This window comes from Hydra viridissima, unplaced genomic scaffold (assembly GCF_058129835.1).
Source record: "Hydra viridissima isolate aposymbiotic clone 2 unplaced genomic scaffold, HvirCarnegie_v1 scaffold_8, whole genome shotgun sequence".
Classification (NCBI taxonomy): domain Eukaryota; kingdom Metazoa; phylum Cnidaria; class Hydrozoa; order Anthoathecata; family Hydridae; genus Hydra; species Hydra viridissima.
In genome coordinates this window covers 7221866-7239264 of record NW_028324307.1, presented here as the reverse complement: position 1 = coordinate 7239264, position 17399 = coordinate 7221866, and the positions used below count along the sequence as shown (strand labels likewise).

At 29.8% G+C, this 17399-nt stretch overlaps 1 protein-coding gene across 1 annotated transcript; it reads left to right on the top strand.

The window, feature by feature from the left end:
- Positions 1–4993: 4993 nt before the first annotated feature.
- LOC149884804 (uncharacterized) lies at positions 4994–7566 on the top strand. Its single transcript, XM_090096310.1, has 2 exons — positions 4994–5107; positions 5361–7566. The coding sequence occupies exons 1-2, from the start codon at positions 5089–5091 to the stop codon at positions 7442–7444; spliced, it is 2103 nt and encodes a 700-aa protein (XP_089952436.1). The 5' UTR covers positions 4994–5088; the 3' UTR covers positions 7445–7566.
- The last annotated feature ends 9833 nt before the right edge of the window (positions 7567–17399 follow it).

Here is a 17399-nt window from a genome sequence, read left to right as displayed (position 1 = left end):
TAAAAAATATCTTAAACATATGAATTCAAATTAAATTTAAACTGTTTTTACCCGTATCAACCTTAAAAGAGTGACACTAAAGCAAGCATTTTGTACGAGAGTTTCGCAATATAAAGTAAAATAATATTTCAAGAAAATGTGCAAAAATTGGTGATGATTTGACTGCCTACTGCCTAAATTAAACGTTTAAAAATAAAAATTTCATACAAAATAACGAATAATATTTTATTGCTTACATTCATCATGAAAATAATTTTAGTTTCTATCACTCAAGAGTTTGGAATTAATCAATAATTTACTTGAGTTTCGTAGATTGGAGGGATTTTCAGACAGCTATTGTTCCACTTAATTAACCACCACGAAGGAGACAGTTGAACAAGAAGCCCTAAATACCCATCATCGTAGATCCCTCCATCTCCGATATCAGAAGGAAACGAAAGATCAGAAATGAAGATGAACATCTAAAAGCTGAAATGAACTGACTGGTCAAGTTTGAGGTAAAATTGGAAGTAGTAGAAGGTAACCCCTGAAAATATTAGTTTCATTAACCGCATCAAAAACCACAAATCTGAAAATGGAAACTACTTCCTGATGTTTCGTCTTTTTTTAATGACGTAATAACAAAATAATGCTGTTTTTGCTAATAATAGTTTCTTCTTTATTGTTTTGGTCAAAGAATTGTAAAATAAGATAATGCGATGATTTGATTTTTTGAATCCAAATTTTTTATTTTAATTTAGTATACATACGCGTTTTGGTTTGAGGAACCCAATTTTTTCTATTTAAATTATTCTTTGTGCGCGTAAATGACTCTAACAAGCATAAGTGTGTAGTGCACTTAGATACACGTAAAATTTACTTAAAAAATATGTAGTATATATTTTATACGTGGTATTATATGATATTTGGGATCGAGGATTCCAAATTTTTTTATTTAATCATAACTTGCGCATACAAATGATACTGAGACACGTACGCGCGCGTTATACGCGTCTGACTTTACAATTATAATTTACGAACAAGCTTTAACAACTGTTAATAACTATTATAAGTACTATTATAAGTAACTATTATAAGTAAATATAAGTTAGTTAAAATTCTTATGAAATTCAATAAAATAATTTTCTCTGATTAGCTTGTCTATCTCTACCTCAATACTCTTAAAAATTATTGGTTCAAAATAAGTTACAGTATTATTTTTACTTCTAAAGATATGAAGGTCTCGATGGATTATGAGGCCTTTTAGCTGTATTTGAACTGTTGTCTTCTTTAATGACGAAATACATGAACAAACAAACCATATAAAATATTAAATCGTGTAACTTGGTGGGAATCAAAAATTGTACTTTGGACATTTCATTTATAAAATATTTTTCATAAGACTTCAAAATTCTTTTGAAGAGCAACTGAAAGGTTAGCTATATATATATATATATATATATATATATATATATATATATATATATATATATATATATATATATATGTACATACATACATACATACATACATACATACATACATACATACATACATACATACATACATACATACATACATACATACATACATACATACATACATACATACATACATACATACATACATACATAAATGCACATACACATATGTATATATGCACAAACACACATGCATTTACACACACACACACACACTCACACACACACACAAACACACACAATTTTTTATTTTTTACTTCTCTTATTGTGTTAAAAAGATATATAAAAACGATATTTGTATCGGACATCTTTATTTATCACGAATTCCTAATAAAATCTGATAACGAAAAAACAAACTTACATTTTGACGTTTGGAAATCTCAGAGATTGTTGGACGTTCAAAAATCAATGTGATTTCTGTAAAAAATATTTATTTCTATTTAATGTCACAATGTATGTTTGATATTTCTACTAAACGTGAAAAATCTTTGTTCGAGAAAAGTTTGCAATAAGTAAAGTTGACCAAAAAGGTGTTTAAAAAAAATATCTATAAAATATTTTAAAAAGTAATGATAATAGCAAAAACAATTTGACTAAATTTTATTTTCGCTTTTGGAGATTTACAAATTTCAATTTTTTAATTTGATTTTTTTAACGATCTGCTTTCATTTTTTACTCTAAAAGTTTTTTTTACATCCTGACTTTTACCATACTTTTTTAAAAAAGAAATCAAAATAAAAAAGAAGTTTGCAAAAAGTTGAATTAAAAGAATAAACACAACGAAGAGTGGACAGATGATACACATTTATTGACAAAAAATTTATTTAATGTTGATTTTTAGATACGTTTACTTGAACGTTTGATTAAAAGACGATGGTAAAATAATATTGATAACATTAGATGATGAAATGGCAGAATAATTTCTAAATAAACAGTAGCATTCAATGAATAAATAGCAATTATAATAATTTAAAAACCAACATTTTTTTAATTAAAAATTATGAATACTCACAAAATGTGTTATTTTTTTACTTGAGTTCAAATATTTTATTCGCTTATTTTTTATTTTTACTGAAAATTAGGATCTTGAAAGATTGAATATTAAGGAAATCAACAAATAATGATGAAACAAACGTTTTATATGTTTGAAACGTTGCAACGTTGTTGACATTGTCACACATTTCTAATGGAATGTTGTTTGCAACGAAGTGCCGAATCCAATAAAAGAAATAAATGACCATTAAAGAGCTGTCAGAAGTTAATATATTTGTAAAGTATAAATAAAACAAATTTCATCTGGAAAGATTTTTTAAGAATCATTTGACTATCTTTTAAGGTCTCATTTTATCTCTCAAATCTCAAACCAAAGTAAAAGAGTTTCATTTTGAATTCTTCAACAACTATAGAAATGAGGCTTATCTTCAGTTTAAACTCAATCTCAGTTAAAGAGAAGGAAACTCTGTTGACAAAAATAGTTGTGTTAACATCAACTTGGGTTTAACACCAATTTGGGTCTTTGTATCAAGTTGGGCCTAACAGTTTTTCAAACCACTGGCTTTAATTACAGTTTATGAGCGTTTCCAGAGCTCATTGTGGCACCTGGATGGATCTTATATGAAAAATTTCATTAGGGATTAAAACGCACTTGTAGAAACACTAAGTTCTTCGAAAACACTAAACATAGTTATGCTAATATAATTCAAAATTTGACACAGATTTTCTAGGTTGTTATGGTCACACATCACCAGAGACGCTGGAATAAAGATTTTTGTTGGTGATTGAAAAGTAATTTTCTGTTCTTTACAAAAGAAAGCTTATGGAACGAAATTAAGATTTTGCTACATCTTTTCTGTTGGACCACCTTTTTTTCACCCAGTATTTTTGCTTTTACCATGATTTTTTTTAAATGGTCTTTTATCGGGTTCTTTAACTTCCCAGGGTCGCACATGTTTTAAACTTTCTTCGATCGGAAGCCCTAAGGGCTTGTTTAAACTTTCTTCGATCGAAAGCATGATGGGCTTGTTTAGCAGGATTTGCAGCCTCCTGTAAAGAGTTGAACACTGTAGAAATCGCTTATGGAGCAATTGATGAGGTATACTATCATATAAAGTGCTTAAAAATTTTTTACGCTATTGGATTTTTTTACTTATAGGGTAGGGCGGGGCTAGTTGAGCAAATTTTTACTAAATCTAATAGATCTCTTGAACGATGCGTCGGATTTACATTATTTTTTCATTACTAGAAAGAAAATTTTATCTGCTAAAAATTGCTTAAGAAAAAAAAACGTTTTTAGATTTGTTTGAGAAAATATTCCCTAAAATTTACCAAGCTGCTCAACCTGCCCCAGTGGGTCAACCTACCCTAGCGGGGGGGGGGGGGGGGGGTAAGTTGAGCAGCTGTGTGGGGTAACTTAAAAGTAAAGTTAGTTAAAATTTTTATTTCTTAACTTTTAACTTATATATTTTATTGACTAAGTAATATTTAAGTAAAAATATTTTTAAAAGAAGCAAAAATTAAATAGTTTTAAACCATATTAACATATTTAAAAAAAAAAGAATTTCAGATTTTATTTTTTAAACTTTTATGTATTTAATAATGATTAATTAATGCCGTTTTATTTTATTTTATTTTTCAAACCTGCTCAATTTATCCCGACTAGACTAGGTGACACAAAAAGCCAGTTTATAAAAAGAGCTGTAATACTTAGGGAAAAATGGCTAAGTATAATCGAAAGTCAAATAAATGGATAAAATATCAACACTTAAGTGATGCCAGATGTTTGTTTTTAAGAATCTAAAACAAAAGTAGCAAAAAAATTTTTTTTTACTTTTTTGGTCCGAAATTGAAAAAATGCCCGTGCATCTCACTTGACCGCATTCTAACAAATGCGCATTGTATTACCAATATATATACCCATCTTTCATCCATTAGATGTTTTGTCATTTAATGAGTTTTTGATATATTTTAGTTGTCCAACTTGCCCCTATGCTCAACTAGCCCTGCCTTACTAGCCCTAGATATATTTTCATAAATACGAAAATATATTTAATTTTTACTGTAAGTTTTTACGGTTAACGGTTCTTTGATGCTAATGTTGCGAAAATCTCAATAATTTTTATCATGAGCAACAAATCATCTCAACAAATTGTTCATGATAAACGTTTGTTGAGATTTTCTTTTATTTAAGTTTTCGCAACCTTAGAAAGTCTTTTGCAAAATCTTTCATAGAAAAAAAATCATAAACCTTGAGTTCTAAGTCCTCGAAAGATTAAAAGATCCTGAATCCAAATGATGGAAGAAATCCAACCAACGAGTAATAATATAAAGTGTAATTTTCGTAAATATTTAACGTTGGTCACATCGCCGCACAGTGTATCGCTTCATTCAAGCTAGGTGGACAAAAGTCATATCAAGAAATCAACTAATTGATAATATTTTCACAATAACAGTCCTATATTAGTAATAACTTGCGATGTTAATTATGAAAAACATTACAGAGCAATGAGTCATAAGCAATTAAAGAGGCGTTAAAATGTAATTTCATTTTTGAAAAAAATTAAATAAAAATTTACAATCGTTGCATTAACATTTAGCAAGAATTAAAGAAAGCAATCATTTTAATGCAGCGATGGATTTTACTTTTGAGGGTAAGTACTATTTACTTACATTAAATATTTTATTTAAAAGTTAAGCAATATGTGTTAAAGTATGGTTTAAAAAACTGGGTTAAAATTGTAAAATATTTTTTGGTTTTTAATTTTTAAACTTATACAACTTTTTGTATCCACATGTATCCAAGCTAATTTATTAACAGTGTATAGCTAAAGTCCTAAGGTGTACAACAAAGAAAAAATTTTCACCACATAAATCCACAATTTTTTGTTATTAAATTTCATTTAGATCATGTGCGCTCTTTTTCAAAAATGGAGTTATTTGAAGAATGGCGAAGACATAATCAAGAAGAAAGAAATTCTCGTTTAATGGATTTTATTTTGCAAAGATTTTGTGTTACTGATGTAACTGATGTGACTAAAGATTCTGAGAGGTCTTTGCAGTTAAAAATTTCATGTATGGCTTCAAAATTCGCAAAAAAATGGTCTGCAGCACATATGATGATGGACCGTTTTTTAAACAAAAATAAAATTTGGTTAGAGGGGGCAAATGTAGAATTTAAAATAAGTATATACCAGCAATGTACTTTTTCATCATCTGGAGAAATTCAAGGACGACCAAAAAAGAACTTTGAAGACTCGTCCTTTAAAACCAAAAAACGAAGAGTTGAAAACTTAGTAAAATTGCAAAGTGCAACTGAGTTGACCACAGCTGCTGAAGTAGCATGCCGTGCGTTGGGGCACAGAAACCAAGCTACTTTAATCAGAAAAAGTCTGGAATCATCAGAAAAAATTAAATCAAAAGACTTTATTTGTGGGGGCAGGCAGTTAAATCGTGACGAGGCATTAGCTTATTATATTGACTCTAAATGTACAAGTCATTCTTATAAACAGACGAGAAAGTGGTCTTTAAAGGCAGGGCATATATTATTTCCATCTTATTATAGTCTATGCAAGTCGAAAAAGTTATGTTATCCATTAGATGAACATATTTCTGTTACAGAAACACGTGCCGAAATTAGCCTACAAGCTATACTTGATAAAACTACTGAACGCTTAATTGAAGCCCAATGCGAAGTTCTTAAAAGTATTACTTTTACTACGCCATTCACACTAATTAGCAAATGGGGATGTGATGGGAGCTCCGGTCACAGCACATACAAACAGAAATTTAAAAACTCTGATGCTACTGATGAGTTTCTGTTTGTATTTTCATTTGTTCCGTTGAGACTGAGTGACGGTCAAAATATTATTTGGCAAAATCCACGACCTTCATCCACGCTTTATTGCCGACCAATTAAATTTATTTTTTCAAAAGAAACAAATCTTTTAACTACAACAGAAACTAACCAAGTTTTAACAGAAGTTTCTCAACTTGTTCCAACATCTATAAGACTCAACGAATCTCAAATTACTGTTAAACACGACCTAATACTATCAATGGTAGATGGAAAAGTTTGCAATGCCTTGACTGACACAAGTTCCCAACAAAAATGTTACATATGTGGTGCGACTCTTAAAATGATGAACGGTGAACTAAAAGACTTAGTTGTTAAAAAAGAACATTATGGTTTTGGTCTGTCTACTTTGCATGCGTGGATTCGTTTTTTTGAGTGCATGCTACACATTAGCTATCGTTTAGATATAAAAAAGTGGCAAGTTAGAAGCGATGAAGATAAATCTAGTGTCCAAAAACGTTCAGAAGATATCAAACAAAAATTTAAAAAGCATATGGGTCTTATTGTAGATAAACCAAAACCTGGCTTTGGGAATACAAATGATGGGAACACTGCTCGCAGGTTTTTTATGAAGCCAGAGTTAAGCGGCGAGATTACGGGTTTAGACATCAATCTCATTAAAAATTTTAGTATTTTATTAAGAACACTTTCCTCTGGCTATGATATTAACTATTATGAATTTGAAAAGTTTTGTTCTGAAACCAAAACTCTTTATATTAATCTGTATCCGTGGTACTATATGCCTGTTACTGTGCACAAAATACTTGTACATAGCACGGAAGTTATAAAAACATGCCTTCTTCCAATAGGACAACTGTCGGAAGAGTCTCAAGAAGTCCGCAATAAAGATTTTCGTCGATTCCGCGAACACCATACAAGAAAAAATTCACGTATTTGCACAAATATAGATTTGCTCAATATGCTTTTGGTAACATCAGATCCTGTCATCAACTCACACAGAGAAGTGTCAAGTAAGAAAACTGGCAAACTACCGTTAGAAGTTTTGAATTTAATTATCCCACCTATTATACCACCACAGCTTGTTGAAAATAGAATTATGTGTGACGATGAAGATTATTTAGAGTCCGATTCATCGGCTACTGAAGATAACAATGATTCATCCGATAATGATTAATTATTAATAAAATATTTTTTTATTTTACGTAGTGTAGTGAGTTTATTATTATATTTTGTATATTTGTAGTGAGTATATTTTTATTTTAGGCAAAATTTTATTACATTATTAATGTGTTGAAATTTAGTATTTATTTTTATTACTTTTTTAAAGTTATTTTTATAACTTTTTCAAGATAAAAACTTTTAAAATCTTAAAAGTAATTAAAATATCTCCTTTTTTACAATAAAATTAAAAAAAAAAAAAACTTTTTATAGTAAAATTGACTTTTAGGCGCCCCCTAAAGCTTAAACGCGCGGGGTAATTGCCCCCCTGCCTCCCCCAGGCTACCCTACTGCATAACTAATCAATAAAACACCAAAATATTGTTAACTACATTCTTAGGAATGAAATTACTAAACAAAATATTTTTGTCCACCTAGCTTGTATGAAGCGATACACTGTGCGCCGTCAAATAAAAAATAAAACTAAAACGGATTTTATTAACAGCGCTAACAATTCTTGTTAAAAGGAAATAGTGAAGAGAGAAAATTTGTAAAATGAGGAAAATTCTGTTACCTGTTATAGAAAGATGAAAATAATCTAGTTGGATTTGCTCCAATTTCTTTGTATTTGTTTGTATCATTTCGGATTCTCAATAATTAATACCCATTGCATTTATGATCACGAAAAAAAAAGATACTATATATAATTTGATTGCTTTCTGATAATATTTCGTAGATTCTACAAATATCACATGAGAAAGTAATTGCCTGAAAAAACATCGTAAATCGTGAGGGCCATTCATTTACTTGATCACGTGAGGTTGATCGGTTTAAATTTTGTGCACGTGTCATTACGTACTTGTTTACTCTTTTTACTTTAAGTTACTTTATTTACTTTTAGCGGTTTCCACTAAAGCTTTAAGCTGCAGATTATTTTAGCACACCTTAAACACGTCCTTTAAAATAAGTTTATAAAGCTCTTTGTTCATTAAAACATTGTTGACAAAACTTAAATAATTCTTAGTAACACCCGGCAAAATCAAACGCAATAAAAGAGCTTTTTTTAAATTGAAAGTGATTTAAAACTTCGAAGAGGTGGTGGTGGTGGTGGTGGAGGGAGGGGAATGGAAAAAGGGAGTGGGAGTGAAACACTCGACAAGGTCCTATAACATTTACTCTGTATTAAATGAAAGTAGTCATTTAATACAGAGTAAATGTTGTTGTTTTTTTGTTAAAAGTAAGTTAAGCAGTTAAAAGTAATGAAGATTAAAATGCGACAAGAAAAAAAAAAAAAAAAAAGTAAAAAAAATACCTGCTCATTAAAACTTGATTTCGTTTTGTTGAGCGAACGTTTGTACTTTACGAACTTATTTTACGAACAGGTTTGTTTTATTATGAGCATCCTGTTTCTTTCCCATAATTTAATATTCAACATTCTTCAGAGCTCTATTAAGACGACTCGCATGGCTTATAATTATGCTTTATATTCACGCGTTTCGGACGAAGACGGAATTTCATAAAACGTGTCACTTTTTAGTACCGCTTCATACAGTTTACGTTATATAACACATACTAAAAAAACAAATTAAGTAATTTAAACGACCATTATACCAATCGAAGCTAAGGCGTCTTGATTTCTTCCTTTTTGTGTTGCAATTGTGAACTCATAGGCGCAAATCTTATAAATTGTAATTGTGAAAAGCCAGAATTTTAACAGTGATTTTCAAAGTTGCAATCTTCGATTTGTAATATTTGAATGTAGACAACAATAAATGTGTAAATCCATAATAATTTTTAAAATCCATTGAAATATCTTACGAACTTAAACTTTAATATTCATGAATAAAAAGTTAAACAGCGTTTTCATAATTTGCTTCAAATGTTCAACGTTTTTTAGCCTCGATTAAATTAAAAACTGTAAACCTCGATTAAATTAAAAACTGTACGTTTTTTTATTCGAAAAATTTTATTCCAATATTTGCCATAGATTTTTTTAGTTTTTTTTAGAGAGTACCAAATAAGGAATGGCGTAGTTTTCTTGTACATTTCTAAGACGCGTGTGATCTTACAGTTGTCTTTCTAAAAAAAACTTATTACATAACTTTCCATCTAAGAAGCGTTCGTTGACTTGGTTACTTAGATATTCTTTTATTTAGATTAGTGTTCTTTTATTTAGATTAGTGTTCTTTTCAGTCTTATCAAAAAATTGTCTACAAATGAAAGCAATAGCTTATAATTAAAAAAAATAAGTTTTACTTTCATGAAAACCTAACGACATCAGATCATATAGGATGCATATATTGCTGATTGACAACTTATTCCAATTATCTTTTAGTCTGATTTCTATTAATCCAATTACCTAGTAATAAAAATATCTATTGATCCAATTATCGATTAGTTCAACTATCTGTTAATTTTATTTTCAATTAATTCAGTTATCTATCAGTGCAGTAATCTACAAATCCAATTACCTAGTAATCAAATTATCTATTGGTCCAATTATCTATATCCAAATTAAACTATTTTCTTTACAGTCCTAATTACAACAAAGTTGACGTTATTGAAGAGCACTGGGCCTAGAGATATGCTCTATGGATACAGTTAGCAATATTTAGACATGAAACATGAAGTCGGAAAATTCTTTGTTACACGTTTTTTTTTAACAAGAAACTTGTACAAGAAGCCCCCAAAAAAGTTACTTTTCGATAAGAAATTTATTTCATGAAGATTTCAAGGAATATTTCATAATTTGTGTTCTGTTCAGAGACAAATTGAGGATTATATTACATTGAATGATGTTGATGGAGTTCAAATAATTTTACTCAGGGACTGTAAGCAATGAATATAGTGAAAAATTTCACCAGGAATTCATTACTGTAGGAGCACTCTGGAGGAGAGATATGGAGAGAGATACGAAGGAGTGATACCAGGAGCGTTTTAGGGTGGAATGCAAGAACCGAACTTGAGTCAAGTTCGACTTGAAATCTCAAGTTCGACTTTGTCAAGTCAGACTTGAAAAATTGACTTGAGCGAATGCGTAAACGACTCTTGAAAATTTCAAGTTCGTGCTTGAGAAAGTCGAACTTAAAAAATAGTCGAGGCGTTGAATTTAGGGCGTTTATCGGAAAATGCACTTCGCAACCAATAGCGGTAATGGATTTTTTTTACGGGAAAAACCTTTTACTGAAACAAATTCCGTGTAATGATATTTGTATAGTATACGATTAAATAAAAAGTTAATTACAGTAAAAAAAAAAAAAGTTCTTGCTATGTATTTTTCATCAGAAAAACAAATTCATCTTGGCACTTTCAGTTCCAAATCCTAAGTTGTTGGTAAACAACGGTTGGTCATATGTACCACTTAAGTGATCAAGACAATTTCTCTTGATTTCTCCATTTTAACAGATTCCATTTGAATTAAAATACATGGAAATGTTCTAGAAAATGCAGAATCTTATTTTGACGCTTTTTGGGGATGATACTATACTACAATGTATTTTTATTTATCTATTTACTAATACTTTAATGAAAATAATGGTTTTTTTTTTAAAAATACTGAGAAAATTACTTTAAACAAAATTAGTTTTCTCAATACTAATACTACATAATACTATGTGTGTGTGTGTGTGTGTGTGTATATATATATATATATATATATATATATATATATATATATATATATATATATATATATATATATATATATATATATATATATATATATATATATATACCTACACATATATATACCATTAACATATGTAAGTATACCATTTACATATGTAAGTCAATAGAGATCACATATGGAGACAGGTCTTCTGAAATTATTGGGCCACTTATAGAAACAGAAAAGAAAACTTTTAAAAACCATTGATAGCATCTTGCTCATTAACACATGAAAAAGAACAAAGTTTAACGTTAAACAAAAATCTCTTAATAAAAAAAAATACAAAAAAGCAATATAATGAATCATGATCTTGATAAAGAACTAATGCAAAAACAAATAGAAATAGATGATATAAAAAAAAAACTCTCTCCAGAAAAAGCAACAATACAAACAAAACTTTGTGAAAATTTTCACAGTTAAAATTTTCACAAAGTTTTAAAAAAGCAATACAACAGAATTATTCTATGTGAGGATTATTTTTTTCTAACAATATCAGATCCAAATTGCTTTTGGAATGTTTTAATTTATCACTTTATTTTTTAGTGAAATTGTTTTTTTCATATATAATACTATTTTGAAATATAAAATGTAATTCTTTTGAAATAATATGTAGTATAAATATTTGAAAATAATGTTTTTGTTATTACACCCTTTATCCATTATCAGACACAAATTTTTTTTTAAAAAAATAAGTCTGAAATTTGACTTTTGCTTTGTTTCTGCAAAAATATCTTTAGTGAATGCTTTAGCACCACATTCTTCATTGCTATTTTGTATTTCATTGCCTCCACAATAATCATTTTGTAGAAGGGCAATGTTGTGAAGCACAAAACAGGATATTATTATAGCTATGGAATTTTGCAGTTTTGTTCCTAAGGGAATGTTAAGACAAGGGTATTGTTTTTTTTTGATATACCAAAACAATATTCAACAACAACATTCAACATGTGTGTACTTCTCAAGTTGTAATTGTATCTGATTTCATTTTCATTTTTGGGTTAGAAAAAGGTGTCATTAAATATTGTTTATAAGGATAGCCAGAATCACCTGAAACATGAACAACATTCAAAAAAAAATCCCTTTTTGTTTCGGTAAAAAAAGGGATTTTTTGAATTTGGTAAAATCTAAATAATGGTTGATAAATATAAATATTTTCTTTATCTAAGAAAAGTTTGAAGTTTGTATGAAATAGGAAAATCAGATATCCATGAAAACTTATAATCACTTTTGCTGAATTATCAAAGAATCAGCTTCTGTTGGAAACTTTATGTACTGATATCTTTTGTTAGCCATTTGAATTGAAATGTTCTAAACCACTGGACAAACAGTTGAGTTTCAGCTCTTCCAAATCTCCTGTTATTCTCTAAGAGAGTTTATTTATTGTTACTTAAGTATATTATCATTTGTTGGTATAAAATGTTGTTATTTAAAAACGTAATGTAAAATCTACAATAAGAAGGTGCCATTTTCTGATACCATTTCTTGAATATCTACTCACTTGGAATGAACCAGTAGCATAAAACCGAAATGCAATAGCCAGTTGTTGTACAGTTGAAAGAGGGCACCCTCGATTGTTAACATTGTTGTTAATAATGTCATTAGCTAATATTAAAAAGGTTTTTATTGGAAAATCTGTAGCACCTTTTAAATTCTATACCGTGGTAAACTTCTAAAGGATTAGCTCTGTCAATAATAAACCTTGGTATGTGACTTGGCTTATTTTTTCTTCTTCTTCTTCTAAAATTCAGCTCATACCGATTCATTTTTGAACATTTAAAAAAAAGTTTTTTTTAATACTTCATGTAATTGTAACTACTTCTCATGAACTCTCTTTTACTCCTTTTACACGTATCACCTCTTTGTATAACTGCAACTATTTATTACTAAATGGAATTTACTTTTATACTGTATCACAAAAATGTGCCTTAATCAACAGCCTTTTATAATGCTAGGATGTTCGACATTTCAAAAAGCTAATAAACATTTCTAATGGCATCAAAATATGACATGTTGAATCATTACATACGAGTTACAGGATGTTTTAAAAGACACACGTTTTCGCAATGTTAATATTTAGTTTTCTGTAATGAATTCATTTAAAAATATACTTTCACAATGTAACCTTCTAAATTAATTAGGTGAATATGCCCAAGTAACTACTTTTGCTTGTTAAAAACTCATTTTCATACTTGCAAAGGTTGTAATAAGTTATATAGTAATAGTAAAGTTTTGTTACGCATCAGCAAAATGATAATGGCGGTCTGTTTTTTTTTTCAAGTTTGGTTTCAAGATTGGTCTGGAGCAGACTTGAAAAAATGACTTGAAAATTCAAAAATTCTCGTTTTTCAAGTCTGACTTCAGTTCAAGTTCGCTTCTTGCATTCCGTTCAAGTCAGACTTGAGATTTGAAGTCTGACTTGAAATTTCAAGTCGGGTTCTTGCATTCGGAAGGAATTTTTGCTCTCTCAAGTCTGGTTTGAAGTCAGACTTGAAAACGGTCTATTTTTAGCGGTTTTCAAGTCTGACTTGAGTTGAAGTTCGCTTTGTGCATTCGCTCAAGTCGCACTTTAGGTTTGAAGTTCGACTTCAAATTTGAAGTTCGGTTCTTGCATTCCACCCTTAATCCTATTATGATGGGTAATTGTTGTTGTTTTTAACCCTTTATTGTTCACTATGTGAAGACATTGAGTAAAAAAATACTCTTTTGGCAAAAAACATAGTTTTATATCATTAGTTGCAAATCAGAAAATTTTTTTTGCTACCATTAGCAGTTTTCAAATGGCAAATGACCGCCGTTTGGCGTTTATGAACCTTTAAGGAAAAATTACAAAAATATTATGTTTGAATAAACAAACCTTAAACAAATCAATATATTTTTTTAGATGAAAAGAATAAAAACAATTCTATTTTTTATTTAAACATAAACAAATGTTGCATTTTTTGCAAAAAATTCTGCTATTTCCAACCTTACAAAAGCGACAATTAAGTTTTTTCTCACGATGTTGAGGCTAATGGTTTAAACAATCAAGCTCTTTATTTGGTAAAGGAATTGATATCTTTCGCTTTTGTGGTGTCACATCTATACACAATTTTCTTTTAGATTGCTTGCCAACTGCAACTACCCAGCAGGCACAATACGTAAAAAAGACGTTTTATTTCTATCTTCAACATGTCTTGTCTAGCGCAGATGCGAAAAAAACATATTTTTAACGTCTTTCGAAGTCGGTATATTATGTCATCTTTACATTACGTATAAAATACGTTTTATTCCTAGCTGAGCTAGACAGGACGTTTTTTGCAAGGAGGTTTTAATACAAAGGAGACGGTGTTACGTTAAAAAAGTTAGTCGTTAAAAAAGTCAAAGGAGCGTTCGTTAGGGAATGAAATTAGACGTTAAAAAAGTTGCATCGTTTCATTAGGGTATGTAAAATAATAAAAATTAGTGTATACTTTATATTAAAAATGGCTGTCCATGTTTACTCAGTTGATGAAATTATTTTATACTTTATGTTAAAAATGGCTGTCCATGTTTACTCAGTTGCTGAATTTATAAGCTTTACTGCTGATATATGGACCAGTAGTTCAAATGAAAGCTTCATGAGTCTGACAGGTCACTGTTTAGACAATACATTTAATCAGAAAACTGTTGTACTTAGAGTAGCTCCATTTCCTGAGCGGCATACAGCAGCAAATATTGCTGAATTGATTGAAGATATGGCTGAATTTAAAATATCACCTTCAAAAATTCATTTAATAGCTAGAGATAATGGTAGAAATATCGTCAAGGCTATTAAAGATAGCCCATATGATAGTATGGCTTGTTTTTACACACACTGCAACTAGTAATTAATGAGTGTATTTTTGAACAAACAGTTGTCAAGAATGTCATTGCAAACTGTCATTAAATTGTTGGGCATTTCAGCCATTCTCCCCAAGTCTGCCCTAAACTTAAAGCTCTTCAAGAAGCAAACAATGTTCCTAAGCACAAACATATTCAAAATGTTCCAAAAAGGTGGAATAGTACCTGTCATATGTTAGAACTAATTTATGATCAAAGGAAACCTCTAACCATATATGCACTTGAAAATGGTAAGCTTCCTTTATTAAATGCAAACAAATGGATGATTATTGGACAGTTTTGTGTTTTGCTAAAAGATTTCCACAAAACAAGAGTTCGCTTGAGTGAAAGAAATTCTATTGTCTCAGATATTATACCACAGATACAGTTTTTGAAACATTTCATTAATAAACCTTTAATTGATGACAGCTACTTCAATGGAGAATAGTTTCAAACAATATACTGATAACTATAACATCATCTTGTCAATATTTCTTGATCCCAGATTCAAATTAAAAATGTTCAAAAATGAAAACACCTTTTCAGCTGCTAAAACAAGTACTGAGAACATAACCATTCAGCTTATTAAAACCCATAAAAATATAAAAAACATCAAAGTTACTGAAAATGATCGGTCTGCAGCTTGTGACATTGAAAATATTGACTCAGAATATGAAAATAATGGTACAGTACTAAATGAATAGAAAGATATAGTAGAAATGAGTTTTGACAATTGCTTCAAAGAACTTGTAGGATTTAATTCTAAATAAATTGGTCAACCACAAACTTTAATTTCAAATGAAACTTTATTAAACAAAATTCAACACTACTCAAATGAAGACCTTATTGACAAAGAAAGCAATCATTTGTTGTGGTGGAAATCACAGAAAACCAAAATGCGACTATTAGCAAAGCTTGCTTTAAAGTATTAAAGCTGCCCACCGTCTTCTGTGAAGAGTGAAAGACTTTTTAGTATAGGTGGAAATGTATATACTGCAAAGAGATATAGCTTAACAGGAGCTCATGGTGAAATGTTAATATTTCTGAACTATAATATGAGAATTTAAAAATATTTGATTTTGTATATATTAATATAATTAGTATAGTATAATTCTTTTAGAAGTGAGTATCTATGTTCTATTTTTTCATGAAATATAATTTATTTAGGAGTTTAAAAGCTTTGATACTATGAGGAGGTCAAATGAAAAAGAAAATGTCATGAGAATTGTATAACTTTGTAGAATTAGAAAATTACAGGGAAAAAAAATTTGGAAAAAATAATTGAAACTCTCTTTGAGAGCTTTTGCTCAAAAACAAAAAAAGAATGCTTCCCAATGCCTTAATCAAATATCAAAGCATATTCTGTTGTGGATTTGAGGGTTGCGCAAATTAAAGAGTATCGTTAGCCAGGGTAACTTTGGTCAGTTTTGGCAGTTTTTCTTAAACATCTCTGAATCTTATTAACTTTTTACAGTTTTCTCTTGTGGTAATAACATTATAGGTCTTGGCTATAGGCCTCTATATTTATTTTTTTAATTTTTTTATTACAAATATTTATTTTTAAACGCCGAAAAGTGACCAATGTTACCCCAGGTTTTTATCATGTTTGATCAATAATTCCCCTGCTATGGGGTAACATTGGTCACTTTTTGGAGTTTTAAAAAATCATCAGCCCTTAAACATTTAGAGAAACATGAAAAGAACATTTAAATGGACAAAAAATTTTGCAACTAGCTCCCTGTTATTGTGCAAAAGTCATTAACAGTCATTTTCTAGTAGGTCATTATCGTCATCTGAGGATGATGACACTTGTTCAACTCTTGCCCTTTTCTTGTTATTCTTGGTGTTACTGTTATTCTTGGTGTTATTGTTATTCTTTGATGTGGTAGGAGTTGTGTTATTCACCAGATCTTGCGGTGTTATCGCTTTGCCAGGTGTGATCTTTTTCCCTCTGGTGCGATTTGTTTTCCCATCCTGTCCACAATGTTTCACTAATAGACCTTCTATATCTTCATTGAATGCTTCCTTAACAGTACTACCGGTACCTCCTCCAATGTCTTTGTTAACCTGTGGCAAACGCTTCATGACCATTTCTTTATCGAAGGGAAATATTCCACTAGCCTTGAAGTCAGATCTCAAATTATCGCTTTTCAATTGACGTTGCAGTAGAGCAAGAAGACCGAGGAACTGATTTTTTGGTATTGATTCTTTGATGCGCGTTTCTATTTTTAGCGGACGGAAAACAGCAACGTCCAGCGGTTAAAGCAAATGGGAAGCGTACATTCCGAACTTTCGACTAGCCTTTCTCACGCTTACTCTTCCAGTTAAACATTCTTTTATAGCATTGGACGTTTCTTGACTGTATGAAGTTGCATATGCTTTTGAACCACGCTTTTGCTTATATTTCCTCGGCATTTTCACCGGCTAAGAATTCAAATGGTTCAATAAATGTATCAGAAGTGTCAAA